The 15,401-nt window shown below is 42.5% G+C and overlaps 6 protein-coding genes across 6 annotated transcripts; all 6 read left to right on the forward strand. All coding sequences in view use genetic code 12, as the record gives it.

The window, feature by feature from the left end:
- Positions 1–98: 98 nt before the first annotated feature.
- On the forward strand, positions 99–458 carry PICST_50783 (repressed by TUP1 protein 5; the record flags this gene model as incomplete). The annotated part of the gene is made up of 1 exon (XM_001386555.1): positions 99–458. A coding segment is annotated over one exon (360 nt), but the record flags the coding sequence as incomplete, so codon positions are not given.
- A 5,136-nt stretch (positions 459–5,594) lies between these two features.
- Positions 5,595–8,176, forward strand: SAC7 (GTPase activating protein (GAP) for RHO). Its single transcript, XM_001386556.1, has one exon. It carries the CDS (start codon positions 5,943–5,945, stop codon positions 7,875–7,877), a length of 1,935 nt encoding a protein of 644 aa, XP_001386593.2. The 5' UTR covers positions 5,595–5,942; the 3' UTR covers positions 7,878–8,176.
- A 269-nt stretch (positions 8,177–8,445) lies between these two features.
- Positions 8,446–9,573, forward strand: LEO1 (member of the RNA polymerase II-associated Paf1 complex; the record flags this gene model as incomplete). Its single annotated transcript, XM_001386557.1, has 2 exons — positions 8,446–8,529; positions 8,614–9,573. 2 exons carry the CDS (start codon positions 8,446–8,448, stop codon positions 9,571–9,573), a joined length of 1,044 nt encoding a protein of 347 aa, XP_001386594.2.
- A 557-nt stretch (positions 9,574–10,130) lies between these two features.
- ADK2 (Adenylate kinase 2 (mitochondrial GTP:AMP phosphotransferase)) lies at positions 10,131–10,820 on the forward strand (the record flags this gene model as incomplete). The annotated part of the gene is made up of 1 exon (XM_001386558.1): positions 10,131–10,820. One exon carries the CDS (start codon positions 10,131–10,133, stop codon positions 10,818–10,820), a length of 690 nt encoding a protein of 229 aa, XP_001386595.2.
- A 579-nt stretch (positions 10,821–11,399) lies between these two features.
- Positions 11,400–13,781, forward strand: RAD3 (DNA helicase component of transcription factor b; the record flags this gene model as incomplete). The annotated part of the gene is made up of 1 exon (XM_001386559.1): positions 11,400–13,781. The coding sequence occupies one exon, from the start codon at positions 11,400–11,402 to the stop codon at positions 13,779–13,781; it is 2,382 nt and encodes a 793-aa protein (XP_001386596.1).
- A 379-nt stretch (positions 13,782–14,160) lies between these two features.
- ARP10 (Actin-like protein (Actin-related protein 2)) lies at positions 14,161–15,396 on the forward strand (the record flags this gene model as incomplete). Its single annotated transcript, XM_001386560.1, has 1 exon — positions 14,161–15,396. The coding sequence occupies one exon, from the start codon at positions 14,161–14,163 to the stop codon at positions 15,394–15,396; it is 1,236 nt and encodes a 411-aa protein (XP_001386597.2).
- Positions 15,397–15,401: the final 5 nt, after the last annotated feature.

Below are 15,401 nucleotides of genomic sequence, written 5' to 3' on the forward strand. Positions count from 1 at the left end.
CTGAAGAAACTTCTGCTGACGAAACTTCTTCTGCTGAAGAAACTTCTTCTGCTGACGAAACACCTGAATCTACCACTCCTACTATTACCGATGCTCCTACCTCTTCTACTGATAACCCATACACGCAATATCCAAGTGTCGCTAAGACTGCATCCATCAATGGTTTTGCTGACAAAATCTATGATGATCTTCCACCTTGCGCTCAACCATGTATGTTCCAAAACACTGGTATCACCCCATGTCCATACTGGGACACTGGTTGTCTCTGTGTCATGCCTCAATTTGGTGGACTCATTGGTGACTGTATCGCCGATGCTTGTCGTGGTGAAGAGGTTCTGGTTGCTACAAGTTTGGCAATTTCTATCTGTTCTAGTGCCGGTGTATGGGAACCATACTGGATGATTCCAGCTTCTGTTTCCGAAGCTCTTGCTTCTGCTGCTGCAGATGTCGCTACTGCTAGTGCTACTCCAACTGACGATGCAAGCTCGGCTGAAGAATCATCTGGTGCTGAACAAACCTCTTCTGCCGATGAAACTTCGTCTGCTGCTGAAACTTCTGCTGAAGAAACTTCTTCTGCTGACGAAACTTCTTCTGCTGATGAAACTTCTGCTGAAGAAACCTCTTCTGCTGATGAATCCTCTTCTGCTGTTGAAACTTCTGCTGACGAAACATCTTCTGCTGCTGAAACATCTTCTGCTGCTGAAACATCTTCTGCTGCTGAAACATCTTCTGCCGATGAAACTTCTGCCGATGAATCTTCGGTTGAATCTGCCACTTCCGTCCCATTGAGTTCTGTTTCATCTAGCTCTGACGATGAAGATACCACCAGTGCTCCAGTTTCCTCTACCACACCAGAATCTTCCTACTCCTGGACTCACACTGAAACTACGACCTTCACTTTCCAAGTCACTGCTATTGCAGACGAACCAGAAACTTACTCTGCTTATGTCGATGCCAACAATGACTCGTTAACTTTGAACGAAAATAATGGTCCATTCTTTGAATTGAGACTTCCAGAAGGTTACCTTTACATAAACGGTTTGTTCGTGGATGCTCAAGACGAAACAGGTTTAACAGTTGGTACCTCCCCAGTCGGTGGATGGGAATTCTTCGGTGATCCATTGTTGGAATTCGAAGGCAACCACAACTTCTTCATTTGTACAGATCAGGAAGTTCCAATCCAAGTTCAATCGATTGCGCCAGACTGTCTTCCTGGTGTTTTGCTTCTTACCACGGATGGAGAAAGTGCCACTTCCACCGCATCCAACGGTGAATCCTCTCAAACCGGTAATGGAGAAGGCGCTTCCACCACTGATACTGCTGGCGAAGGAGAACACTCTGACTCTACTGGATCTGTTCCTTCTGGTACCATCACCACCGTCATCACCTCTGAAGAAGTTGTTACTGTTACAAAGTGTCCCGCCACTGTGACTAACTGTCCTGCTGAATCCAAGGCTACTGTTACTATCTCTCACACTATCACCACCACGTACTGTCCAGAAGAGACTATCTCTTCTAAGCCAACTGGTGCTGCTACTAAGGTTATCACATCTACTGATGTCTACACTGTGACCCAATGCCCAGTTACTGTCACCAACTGTCCAGCTGAGTCTGTATTGACCGTCACCATTCCTCGTACCGTCACTAGCTATGCTGCATCTCATGAAAAGCCTGGTGCTCCAGTGACTCACGTTTCTCTTATAACAAAGACCGTCGCTTCCGCTGGAAAGACATCTACAATAATTGTTTCCCATACAATTGTCAGCACTCCAATTGAAACTGTAGCTGCAAAAACTACACAAGTTGCTGGAGCTGACGTTCCTCATGCAATCGAGAACACTCCGGTTCAAACAGTAGTTGCTGGAACTCCTGGTGCCGACGTTCCCCATGCTGTTGACAACACTCCAGCTCAAGCCGTGGTTGCTGGAACTCCTGGCGCTGACCAAGCTGTCGACAACACTCCAGTCCAAACCGTAGCTGCTGCAACTCAAGTTGCCAGCATCTCAGGTCCTGGAGCTTCGGTTGAAAGTGTTTCTGCTTCAATTGAACAGGCCAACGAAGGTGCACTCGCCAAGGTCCCAACCACCTTGTTCGGAGGTTTGGTTGCGATTGCCGCTGGCTTAATGTTCTAAGTAAAAGTATCACTGTTACCCAAAAAGCTAAAAAGAATTTTCCCAAAAAGCATTAGATTATAGACCTTCTCCTTCCTTTCGGTTTCAACTTCCAAGTTACTGTAATATTTATTGAATTGAATATCAATTGCTGACTGCTATTGATGAGTTCTGGTATACATTTGTTAAGGAATTGGCCTCACTACCAAACACAAAACACACACTACCAGGGACACTTCCTCCTTTCGCTACCCTCACTTGTTTATCTGCCTTCGATGCTGATACCTCTGTATTGTTTTAGTTCGCTTACATAATTTTCGTCCAGGCATCTGATGCCCTATTTACCTTTCCACGAGTACATGAAACCTGATAACGCTTTCACCCGTAAGCTGGCTTCCTTTTTGGTACTACACTAACTACTTTTTACTCACTTCGCTATTCTAACTTTGCTTCCTACTTTACTGCTGAATAGCTTATCGCACACTATCCCAATCTAAATACTTCTTTGGAATACGATGCGAGACAGCGCTCTTCGTGGTCATGTCTATGCTTTTCTATGCGAAATATACAATTCCCGTTTTAATTCTGTTACCTCGCTCCTTACTTACTCCTTATGCATTGTTCTGTATTACTTCACGAGATGGCCCTTAAGATACACCAAAATTGCTTCTCTAATCAAATGTCTATTTTTACCTTTCCTACTTTATCTCTCACTGCTGTCTATTTTTACCCAGCCAGCTCCAGCTGTCACAATTACGGTCACAGCTTCGTTCCGCTAGCGTGAAGAAGCGTATGTACATGATTTCAACACGCGTCGCCTATTCTTGCTGGGTTCCCTAAATAGCGCTGAGTCTAGACCTGGCTGGACTCTGCACACGAGTTGACATTTCCTAAAACAGATTAATTTCCAATAGCTCGGATATATGCTTACCAGATAACTGGGCCCATATTCTAGACACAGGCCTTTGTCGATCTGTCTTTGATGGCATCCATCGTGCAATCACTACATTGTAGATCGAATATGGCATCTTGTAGAAGGAAAAAGACCCGACCAAATGGACAAAGATTGGCTTTTCAAATCTAATAAAATGCTGCACCTTTTGAAAATGTGCTGGTTGAACGAAAATGCTCTAGTTTTCCCTTTAGCATACCCATTTTAATAGAACTTGTATACATTATCAGTAGATTGAAACGTCGATACGGGGCTCAGGAAACTCTAATTCTTCGGCGGATCTACATCCGCGGACACAGTTGGCTAGAGACAATCAGAGAAAATTATTCTCAAGCCATGTTATTGTGTGCTACAGTAGGTTGAAATACCACCAATTCTGAACTGCCAAATCCGTGAACAAAGATGCAAATTTGCGCCATTGTAGTGTTCAAAAACGCATCTACTCTCGTCTCAACTCTTAGCCCTGCCCCAGTCCTCCTTCAGATACAGCCCTCTGCCATGTAGACTTTCCTAGTATTATTTTTTCTATTGACGTAAAGATATGAGGGGATTGGTGCAAATCTCTCCTTGTAGGCTGCAGTGAGTCGAACACCACAGAGCCCATATCGGCGGCTGGAAGTGCTAATAATAGTAGCCGTGATATTCGATAAAAAAAATTGAGCTTCGGTAGAGTCTTCTAGCTTGCACGCCACAACAGATTTCGGTAGCTCCTATTGTTATTTGCCCCAGATGTGAAATTCTAGTCGGCACCCGATCAGCCTCCACGTTACATCATCCGCTTTTATTTTTTAGGGCTCATACACGTATTGGCTAAAGTTACAAAAAGAATTTGTTCATTATAAGATAGCCGCCGTCAACGTAAATGTACATCAACCGTGGAGATATTCACGAGTAAATATATATAGAAGACAAAAGCCGGGCATTGTTATAATAGGCTGTAGAAGTACGAATTGAGCTTGTTTTCAATTTTTTTCTCTATCTTTCTGATCCACCTTTGAGCTTCTCGTCACCAAAAAACTAGGGCCATAGTTCCTACCACTGGACAAATCTAAAAATTTCACAAACACATATTGCGGTCATAAGCGTAGCTGCATTTTTACCCCGACATTAACGACTCTCATCAACCAGCTCAACCTACCCTTCGTATTTGAGTTTGACAAGAAAGTGAAGAAATTTTTCATCGTTAACTGCACAGAATAATTCCAATTATTTTTGCTTGCATTAATTAAGAAATCAGAACGTTCACCAGACAGAGTCTGAAGACTTTCCAATTTCAACACATAGCCAAGTTCTGACTTTTCATTTCTTGATTCTGTCACCTCGTTGACAGCAGTGATATTCCAATTAAGCCTGGAACTGAAGGAATTTGCCCAAATCGTAGACTACCCCTCCTTCTCTCATTACCCCAGGTTTGTCAATTGACCAGAGCCACCCAGTCTTGTGCAGTTATACATAGTAACACAAACTGAACCTACAGCGATCATCAGCTAAGAATACCGCTTATCTGTAGGGTCAGATCGTGTGTCAATATCCCCAGAAGAGGAGAGCCCACAGCGAGAAATCTCTGTCGTGATCAGTTCAAACTGGCTAGTCTGCCTCCTGTTAGATAGACGCCATCAGGTTAATTGTAGATTTCCAATTCTACATCCGCTGCACTGCTAGGTCCACCACTGTGCTAGAACAAAGTTCGCGAACAATAGTGGCACAATAGCGAAAAAATAGCGAGAGAATAGCGAGTCAGATTTGTCGCGCCGTTGCTACCACGAGTTTGAGACCATCCTCGTAGTGGAAGAGCCGTTTTTTTTTTGCGAGGCGTGCTACAATAGGCAGGTGTTCAGTGATATCAGCAGAAAGCTAAAAGCTAAAGCAAGGGCCACATTAGTGAAAGAAGTTGCAGAGTAAGCCAATAGCTGAGCAGCACGAAGACGACACTGTGTTAACTACTGGATATCATCTACCTCATCATTGCCAGCACAAGGATTTTATCCCAGGGAGAGTGCCAACTAAAAATAGAACCCTGTCTATTTTTGGCACCACACACGAAGAAAGTTCCAGGACCTAGACCTAGACCTTGGTAACTCTCTTGAATAGTTCGCCCTGTTCCACTAAAAAGCGTCGTGGAATTGTTCGTTTTTGCGGGTCATCGAAATCCAAAATTTTTTACCACCGCCAGAGCTAGCGACACAAGTTCTCACCGCAGCTAGCTACAGCCTCAGTACAGGAGCTAGCACGATTTCCAGGCTGAAACTGGTAAATAAAAAAGTCGCTTTTGCACCGTAATTCTTTTGGAACCAAGTGCCACGAAGCCAGGAGATCTCCAATACGCGTCTAGACATCCTGCTTGTCCTGGGCTAGTTACTGGTGAAGTATTGAGCTGCTGTATATTTGATACTCGTGAGCAGACAATTGCAAAGATAAGAATCTCCCCACCAACAGAAAAAACACCGTAACGAAGAGAAGAATTAGACACTAACAAGGGAAGAGTAACAGAAGAGAATATCAGACCCTCTCTACATCACCTACAATCGCAACAAAACACAATAACAACGATATCTACCTCATAGTTCAATTCGCCTTCTTCCGTGTTCTTATCATATCTGATATCAGTTTCATACCATTTTCACTCTTCTACGCTAATATCTACAACTGAAACACTCACCCTCACACATCCCAATTAACTACTTTATACCACACAAACATCTACTTATCCATACCCCTAATTATCTGGTTTATCGAATCGATTTCAATCTAATATCTGATTTATTACATCGATCTGCAGCATAACTACACATTGTTCGTATTGATCCATAACTCTGATTCAACACATCGATCTATCACATCCAATTCATAGATCCAATCATAGATACTCGCACATCTCAATGAGCCATTCGCTGCTGCCCAATAGCAAGCCATCGATATTTGGCTGGGTCAAGAACTTGAAGCGAGGGAATCTCTTGTCGAGTGACTCAGTCAACGACATAACCTCCGACAACGAGAACCTCCAGTCTGTAGATTCGCGTTCTCCCACAAAAGCTAAGAATATTGCTCTACTGCTTTCGCAGCTGCAATCCTCATCGATTCTTCCAACCTCACAAGCTTCTCCACCCAATGCTGGCCACCAGGATTTCCTAAGACCGCTCCTCCACCAGAAATCGCGATCCACAAACAACGTTAATCGCGTCAGATCCAATTCACTCAATCAACTGGAGAAGTCGTCGTCGTTGAGACAACACAGAGACTCGTTTCTCCAACACAACCCTCTCGTAGACGAAAATAGCAAGTATTTCGGAGTCCCGCTTGAGGTCGCTATCAGAGAAGCTTCGGCCAAAATCTCCATCCTAAACCCAGACCCTTCGGATCACGGTCTCCAGTATGGCGAGATCCCAATTGTCGTTGCTAAATGTGGAGTTTTCCTCAAGAACAATGGGCTCACAGTTGAAGGTATTTTCAGAGTAGGAGGCTCGTCCAAACGTTTGAAAGAACTTCAGCATATCTTCAACACTCCGCCAATATATGGGAAAAAGTTGAAATGGGACGGTTACACTGTTCATGACGCTGCCTCCATCTTAAGAAGATACCTCAATGCGTTGCCCGAGCCGTTGATCCCCTTGGGCCTTTACGAATCCTTCAGAGATCCTTTACGTAAGCGTACCAGAATCATCAATTACATGAAGTACAAGGCGGAAAACCCATCCAAGACATCCAAGTCGGCCTTGAGCTCTTCCACAGCCTTACCTGTAGAAACTGAATCAACTTCTTCTCAGTTGACAGAAGCCAATATCGATCGTTTGAATGAGACAGGATCTACGGTTACTGCTGCTGCTGCCGCTTCTCATCCTACAATTACTGTTGTTTCTGAATCTCAGCAACAGAATCCAGGAGAAGAACAATCTACCGGAGAAATAAACGCTGCTATTATGGAAGGATCTTCTCTGCAGCTCACAGAAGAAGAACAAAGAAAATCGTTAAAGAAATCAAAGAACTACAAAAAATTAACCAGAGACGTCCATGAAGCTATTGAAGAATATAAACAGTTGCTTGATGAATTGCCCACAGCTTCGAGACAGTTACTTTTCTATATTTTGGACTTGTTGGCAATGGTTCAGAATCATTCTGGGGAGAACTTGATGTCGTCGAGAAATTTGGCTGCAATCTTCCAACCATCCATACTATCGCATCCCAACCATGACTTGGATCCAGAAGAGTACGCCTTGTCGCAGCTGGTTGTTGAATTTTTGGTTCAGTATGCTTATAAGCTTCTTCCTCAGCAAAGTCCTCCATCTGGCAAGATAGTTCCTGCTGGAGAAGCTGCTGAACAAGCTACTGAAGACCCGAACGCTCATATAGATGCTAATTCCAACGGCAATACTGGTGTTGTAGCCCCTGCACCACTCAAGAGTGAAGATTCTCATAGCAGTGTAACGTCTACCAGCACCACTCCAATAGAAGAAACGGGTTTGCTCAGTAAGCCTACCCTGGCCAAATTTAAAAGACAGCACAGTAAGTCGTTGCCTTCTGCTGACGATGTCGACAACGATTTGGTTGGTTACCACAACAGCGTCAAGTCTAAGAACTCAATACCCGTCATCGACTCAGATAACGATTTCGAAATCACCGACGATGAAATCGAAGGAGACAACTCCGAAGAAGACTTGCATCTCAGACTCAACAATGGGTCTGTACAGAGTCAAGATCAAGTTCAACATCATAATACGTTGCCTATAGAGACTTCACTGTCGTCTGTTGCCATCATAGTATCTACGCCTTCTTCGAAGGTGGTTCCTGTTTTGGTGAAGGACAGCTCGACACAGTAGCTGCTGTGAATAGGGCTTATTTTGAAGTTAACGACGCAATGATAAATGAAGGTACTATGTTTCTCAACAAAGGTTTTGGTTCAGTTCTTGTAATAATGTGCAACTTTTCCGTGGGTTTCGATTGCGATAGTTTTGTCTGTTTTATGTGTGAATTTTCGTGTATAGGTTGTTCGCTTGGTGTATTTCTCTGGCTGGCTAAGTTATAGAAGTGTGTACAAGTAGAGCGGATTTTGGCCAGAATAGCTGGAGTAAATGCTTTTGACTGTGTATGAGCTTTCTTTAAATGTAACAGTGTTTATAAATTAATGTATTGGGTGGTTTTGCTAAGGATTTCTACACTTAGCATGGATCTTGTCTTAGTTAACTACTATGGTTCTTTACTGAGGCTTAATGCGACTCTTACTGTATGACGGTTCACTACAAGAATTTAGTATGCAACTCGAATTTGATTGAGAACATCCAAACGGCAGTCGTGCTGTGCCCAACATGTTTTTCAAGTATATTTCATCTCCAGAGCAAGATCTATATGAAACCCATAAATTAGGAACCGTAGCCAATCATATACAAAATGCTGGACGAGGAGAAAAGATTGAGCGAAGAAGAAGTCGACGACTTATTTGGAGACGACGAAGAAGAAGAAGAACAGGATTCTGTGAAAAAATCGGGAAGATATGGAGAAAATGAAGATGAAGACGAAGACGAAGATGACGGGGAAGACGAAGAAGAGCCAGAAGAGTTGAAGAACATCAGTATTTCACTTCCCAGGCATGCAATCTCTCAAAAACCTGAAGACGATACCTACTCGTTGAAGATGCCAGTTTTCTTGAATGTTGAAGCACATCCGTTTGACCCCACGGAGTTCAAAGAACGAGTTCAGCAGACAGCAGCAGAAAGATCGACTAGAACGTCGTTGACAGACAAACAGAAACAGAACGAATTGGTAGCAGAAAAGCTATTGAATGAAAACACTTTAAGGTGGAGATACTCCAACTCCGGAAACGATGAGATTATCAAGCAATCCAATTCCCATTTTGTTCAATGGAACGATGGTTCGTTGTCTTTGAAGATCGGCAATGAACTTTTTGACGTTCGTGAATTGCCGTTGACAGACAACTTTCTCGTCAAGACCCATGATAGCTACGAGATTCTTCAGCATACATCCATCCTCAATAAGACCATCAACTTGTTGCCCTCTTCCACGTTGACATCGACACACAGAAAGCTTACCCAGGCCGTCAAGAGCATCCAGACCAAGGACAAGATTTTGAACACTATCACCAACGACGATCCCATGATGAAACAGAGGTTGGCAGACGAGAATGAGCGTAAGACGTTACGTTTGAGAAGACAGCTTGAATCTAAACGGAAACTCCAGGAAGAACGTTTGGAACGTAGTAACAGTCCTGCTCTTAGAGGCCACGAAAGAGAAAACGCATACGAACGTTTTGCCAGAACCTACGGCGAAGAGGAGTATGACGAAGAAGACGACTTTGTTGCTGGTGACGATGAAGAAGTCGAAGGCTATGATGATGAGGATGATGAAGAAGAAGAAGAATACGAAAGAGGTGCCGAAAGATTGAAGAAGTTGAAGGATGAAGGAGCTTCAAAATATAGAGACAATGGCCGTGAAGAAGACGAAGACGAGAAGCTGGCCAGAAAGAAGAGAAGAATCATCGACTCGGACGACGACGAGTGAGTGTATACTAGCGTCAATGTATAAATGTATGAGGTATAAATGAGATGTAGCGGAAGTTTGTGATTTCTATAAATGTGAACAATCTTACCATTGACTATTGCTAAGAAGAATCTGACTTTCTCAAAGACGTATTAATCATGAAATAACTTTCGAAGTTTGCCCTGAGCTGGATCTATATCTGATATTTCTTAGCAGCCATATCTCTCTGGTATATAATACAGTCGCTGTATACTCCACAATTTCTATTTCTCTTACTTTTCTTCGATTCACAAGCAACTGCCATTCAAAACTGTAACTCAGGTATATGCCTCCATATTGTACAGTGCTTGCTCGATTCTTCTCTGCCACTGCGTCTTACTCTGTTGCTCTATACTTCTCTTTAATCTTATCTCACGCACTCCCTTCAGCCGAAAAGCACACTACATTGAAAAATTCGCATGTCACCCCATAAGCCCGAGGCTAAAGTCAAGATCTATCTTTCTATATAAACTCAATACCTGCCTCGTCGTTTTTCACAACTTACAGCAACTTCCTAAGATCAATTTGTCCCATTTCTCATGACGCTCGCTCGTCCGATACGACTCTTGCTATTGGGAGCACCTGGTTCAGGCAAAGGGACCCAAACCTCGCGGCTTTTGAACCAGTTTCCGTCCATTAGAGCCATTTCCTCGGGCGATGTCTTACGTACGCAAATCGCTGCTGGAACTCCAGTGGGAAAGGAAGCTTCAACCTATATTAAGAACGGTCAATTAGTTCCGGATTCTACCATGGTGGGACTTATTACATCTCAATTGAGCCAGAAGGGTTGGTTGAACCAACTGTCTACGTGGCTCTTGGATGGGTTTCCACGTACTGTAAACCAGGCCAAGTCACTCAGAGGAGTCCTTTCAAAGTCTAAGGCCAATTTGAACTTGGTTGTAGAACTCGACGTCGACCAGCGAATTATACTCGATCGGATAGAGGCTCGTTGGGTCCACGTTCCGAGTGGAAGAGTGTATAATCTTGACTACAACCCTCCTAAAGTGCCTTTTAAAGACGACGTTACGGGAGAACCATTGCTGAAACGGGAGGATGACACAGCAGAAGTGTTTCAAAGACGTTTGGACAAGTACAATCAAGAAATCGGTCCTTTGAAGCTGTTCTACGCCGACATTGGTATCTTGAGCACAGTCAGTGGAAATACTTCTGATATCATCTACCCTAAGCTTTCAAAGTTGATCTTGGACAAATTTGGCACAACAGCATAGAGAGCAATAGCTACGACTATTTGGACGCTGGGCATCATGTTCTTGAGACGGCTAGCACCATTAGATTAGATATACATAGAATGTAATATTAAGTAGATATAATGACGATTGGATAGAATCGGAAAGAAGAGTATATTGCTGTGGAACTTATCAAGCAACCGTTCATAAATTTTGAGAGTCTGGGAGTTGTAATTATTCACGTTAGTGCCTCTTTAGATAGTGCTTCACTACATGGATTACAGATATTAAACGATGTAATTTTGGCAAAGCTATGGAATTATGAAAGAGGAATAAGCTGAGGTAAAAGAATACTTTTGCATTTATCCAGTTCTCTAATTTGCGATTAGTAATTCTTCGATTGATAAGTATACACTCTCGGTTCATCTGACGGTGGTAATAACTCTTCGATAACTCTGGTACCGTAATTCGTTATGTATTTTCGCACCCAAACATTTTTTCAGGAACACTTCGCACTCATAGTTAAGAGACTTACCTTTTTTCATTGTGAATAATTGAAGAAACTATCTCTGTTCTTTACAGATCGCTGTCATTTTTTCAAAGTCATTACCAGTGTCCTAGATGAAGTTCTTTATCGATGATCTTCCCGTGTTGTTCCCGTATCCCCGGATATACCCGGAACAGTATGCGTATATGTGTGATATCAAGAAGACTCTTGATGTAGGAGGAAATTGTATCCTTGAAATGCCTTCAGGAACTGGTAAGACTGTTTCGTTGTTGTCGCTAACAGTAGCCTATCAGATGCATTACCCGGAGCACCGTAAGATTGTATATTGTTCGCGTACAATGTCTGAAATCGAGAAAGCGCTAATTGAGTTGCACAAGTTGATGGAGTTCAGATCGACAGAGTTGGGGTATGTAGAAGAATTCCGTGGATTGGGACTTACCTCCAGAAAAAACTTATGTGTCCATCCCACAATATCCCAAGAAAGAAAGGGAAATGTAGTTGATGAAAAGTGTCGTAGAATCACGAACGGCCAGTTGAAAGAGAGAATCGCGAAAGGGCTTGTTACTCCAGATCAGGAGGTTAACCATGCTGAAGCCAACACCCTCTGTGATATGCACGAGAACATGAACGACATGGACCAGCACAATTTGATTCCCGCGGGCGTATACTCATTTGACGCGTTGATCAAGTATTGTAAGCAAGAAGGAACTTGTCCTTACTTCACAGTGAGAAGAATGATTCCCTTCTGTAATATCATTATTTACTCGTATCACTACTTGTTGGATCCCAAGATCGCAGAAAGAGTCTCTAAGGAGCTTTCTAAAGACAGTATCATCATCTTTGATGAAGCGCACAACATTGATAACGTCTGTATTGAGTCGTTGTCTCTAGACTTAACTGATGATACCTTGAAAAGAGCCACCAGAGGAGCCAACAAGTTGGGAGACGCTGTGGACGAAATGAAAGCCCATGATAGTGAAAAGCTCCAGAACGAATACGAGAAGTTGGTAGAGGGCTTGCGGCAGGCAGAAATTGCGAGAGATGAAGAGCTTTTCATGAGCAACCCAACATTGCCGCAGGATTTGCTCGACGAAGCTATCCCCGGAAACATCCGCAAGGCTGAACATTTCATCTCGTTCTTGAAGCGGTTTATAGAATATTTGAAAACGAGAATGAAAGTGCTACACGTTATTAGTGAAACTCCCATTAGCTTCCTACAGCATTTGAAAGAATTAACGTTCATAGATAGGAAACCATTGAGATTCTGTTCTGAGCGGTTATCACTTTTGGTGAGAACGTTGGAATTGTCTGAAATTGAAGATTTCCATGCCTTGAAGGATATCGCTACATTTGCTACACTAGTTTCCACATACGATACTGGATTCCAGCTTATCTTGGAACCATTTGAATCAGAAGGGTCTACGGTGCCTAATCCAATATTGCATTTCATCTGTTTGGATGCATCTATTGCAATCAAACCTGTGTTTGAGCGTTTCTCCTCAGTGATCATCACCTCAGGAACCATTTCACCTTTGGACATGTATCCAAAGATGATGAACTTTCAGACTGTGATACAGGAATCTTATACCATGACATTGGCTAGGAGATCATTCTTGCCCATGATCGTCACAAAGGGCTCGGATCAAGTGTCCATCTCATCCAGATTTGAAATCCGTAACGATCCATCGGTGGTGAGAAATTATGGGTCACTTTTGATTGAATTCTCCAAGATAACACCAGACGGAATGGTGGTTTTCTTCCCCTCGTATCTATACATGGAGTCTATCATTTCTATGTGGCAGACTATGGGTGTTTTAGATGAGGTGTGGAAATACAAGCTTATACTCGTAGAAACTCCCGATGCCCAAGAGACATCGTTGGCCTTGGAAACTTATAGAAAGGCCTGTTCTAATGGTAGAGGTGCCGTCTTGCTTTCTGTTGCTCGTGGGAAGGTATCTGAAGGGATCGATTTTGATCACCATTACGGAAGAACTGTACTAATGATTGGTATTCCATTCCAGTATACAGAGTCCAGAATCTTGAAAGCACGTTTAGAATTCATGAGAGACCACTTTCAGATCAGAGAAAACGATTTCTTATCTTTCGATGCCATGAGACATGCCGCGCAATGTTTGGGAAGAGTCTTGAGAGGAAAAGATGACTACGGTATTATGGTTCTTGCAGATAGAAGATTTTCCAAGAAGAAGAACCAATTGCCTAAATGGATAGCCCAAGCCTTGAATGACTCCGATACCAATTTGTCTACAGATATGGCGCTTGCCACTGCCAGGAAATTTTTGCGGAGTCTTGCTCAGCCAGCAAATCCTAAGGATCAAGAAGGTGTTTCTGTGTGGAACATCGAGCAATTGCAACAGTTCCAGCAACAGCAGCAGATGAGAATGGAGGCATTGGGAGTTGCGAAAGAAAAAGGAAACGGCGATGCTGCCGAAGAGGATTTCATGGATATTGACGATGACGACCTTGACTTGTTATAGAAAACTTTCCAATACGTACACTATCTATTATTAATGATTATGAAAATATAAAGTATCCGTAGAAGACACTAATGTTTCACTCCTACAATGTATAGTGCTTAATTGTCACATGAGTTTCTTTGATTTTCCACCACTTCTTGTTACAGACATTTGAATAGAATAGAAGTAATAATAATCAAAAGAAGATCGATGGGGGACTATTTCAAGAAGTCAATATATAGTAGCTTTCTCCTTTCTGTTTCATTTTGCAACCTATAATCACGCCGATTCTACTAGGTTTTTATGGCTTGTATACAGGCTATATTTCTCTTTTGTATTACAAGTGTTGATCTTTAGTTTGTCCTCTCAACTGTAAGTTTGTATATCTAAATGTCTGTCAATGTATCAGCAGTCTGGACCTAATGAGTATTCGGTAGTGATAGTATCTTTGGAAGAACGTTCTGTAAGCGTCGAACGAGCGGGAGTTGTTTCTCCAATCACAGTCCGTTGGACGAATAGCAACCGTACAAATTCATCGGTGTTGCAATTTCCTTCATTTTTGGAGTTGTCGGATGCCTCACTCAATAAAGAGGAGACTGAAGAACTTCTTAGAAATACCTTGGAAACGAAGCACAGTAAACTTGCAGAAATTTACACTTCGGAATTGTTCCGTTGGTGCGATTTCAATCGTAGAGGAGGTATCAATGAAGTCGAAGAAAGGCTAATCCATTCATTGCTTGTTGATGTTTGTATAGAACAATTGGGGGTTTCTCCTCGCGAATGCAAAGTTGTATTTATAGACGATGGATTTTCAGAAGTTTTCAAATTCCAAATGATCGATATTTTGCTTTCAAAGCTAAAGTTCAGATCGGTTATAGTACAGGCCCTGCCAGTTTTGGCGATTATAGGCTCAAATCGTGATAGTGGAATTGTGGTCGATATTGGATGGAGCAATTGTAGAATTGTGCCAGTCATAGATCTTCGAGACCTCACTGTTAATGGACGGTACCAATACCCCCGAAAATGGAATGGTCTAACGCTTCATTATACTATTGTTGAGAAGCTAATAGAGCTTGATGACAGAATGGTAAATGAGAAATTGCTATCAAGAAACGATTTATTTGATATAATCGCGAATTTTATTGAGAAATACATCTATGTCAGACCCATTGAGGCCCAGCCTCGAATTTTGGCAGAATCATTTGAGATTGTGGAAGGTGTCTTTCTACCCAACAAGTGGAGATACGAGATCATAGAAGAGATGTTTTTTGGAAAGGAGTTGATTTCTCAGCAGATTTCTTCGCTTGTTAAGAGCGCGCATATTGACAACAGAAAAGTCTTGCTAAAGAATATTATACTTAAAGGGGTAATAGCGGAGATAGCAGGATTCAAGACCAGGTTGATTCAGGAATTGAACAAAGAAGTAAATGGTACTGCTTGCGGAAAAGTCACGCTTGGTTCGTGGAGTGGATGTTCCACATATGTCTCAAGTGTGTTGTCAAAACAAGACAAAGCTTCTTGGAAACATTTGGAGATCACCAGGGAAGCTTTTGCAGGTGTCTCTGGTCCAAATGGCTACAGGCTTACAGGCTTGTTAGGTAGCAGAAATGGTAATATAGTGAACATTGATATATAGTATAG

This window comes from Scheffersomyces stipitis, chromosome 8 (genome assembly GCF_000209165.1).
Source record: "Scheffersomyces stipitis CBS 6054 chromosome 8, complete sequence".
In the NCBI taxonomy this organism is placed as follows: Eukaryota; Fungi; Ascomycota; class Pichiomycetes; order Serinales; family Debaryomycetaceae; genus Scheffersomyces; species Scheffersomyces stipitis.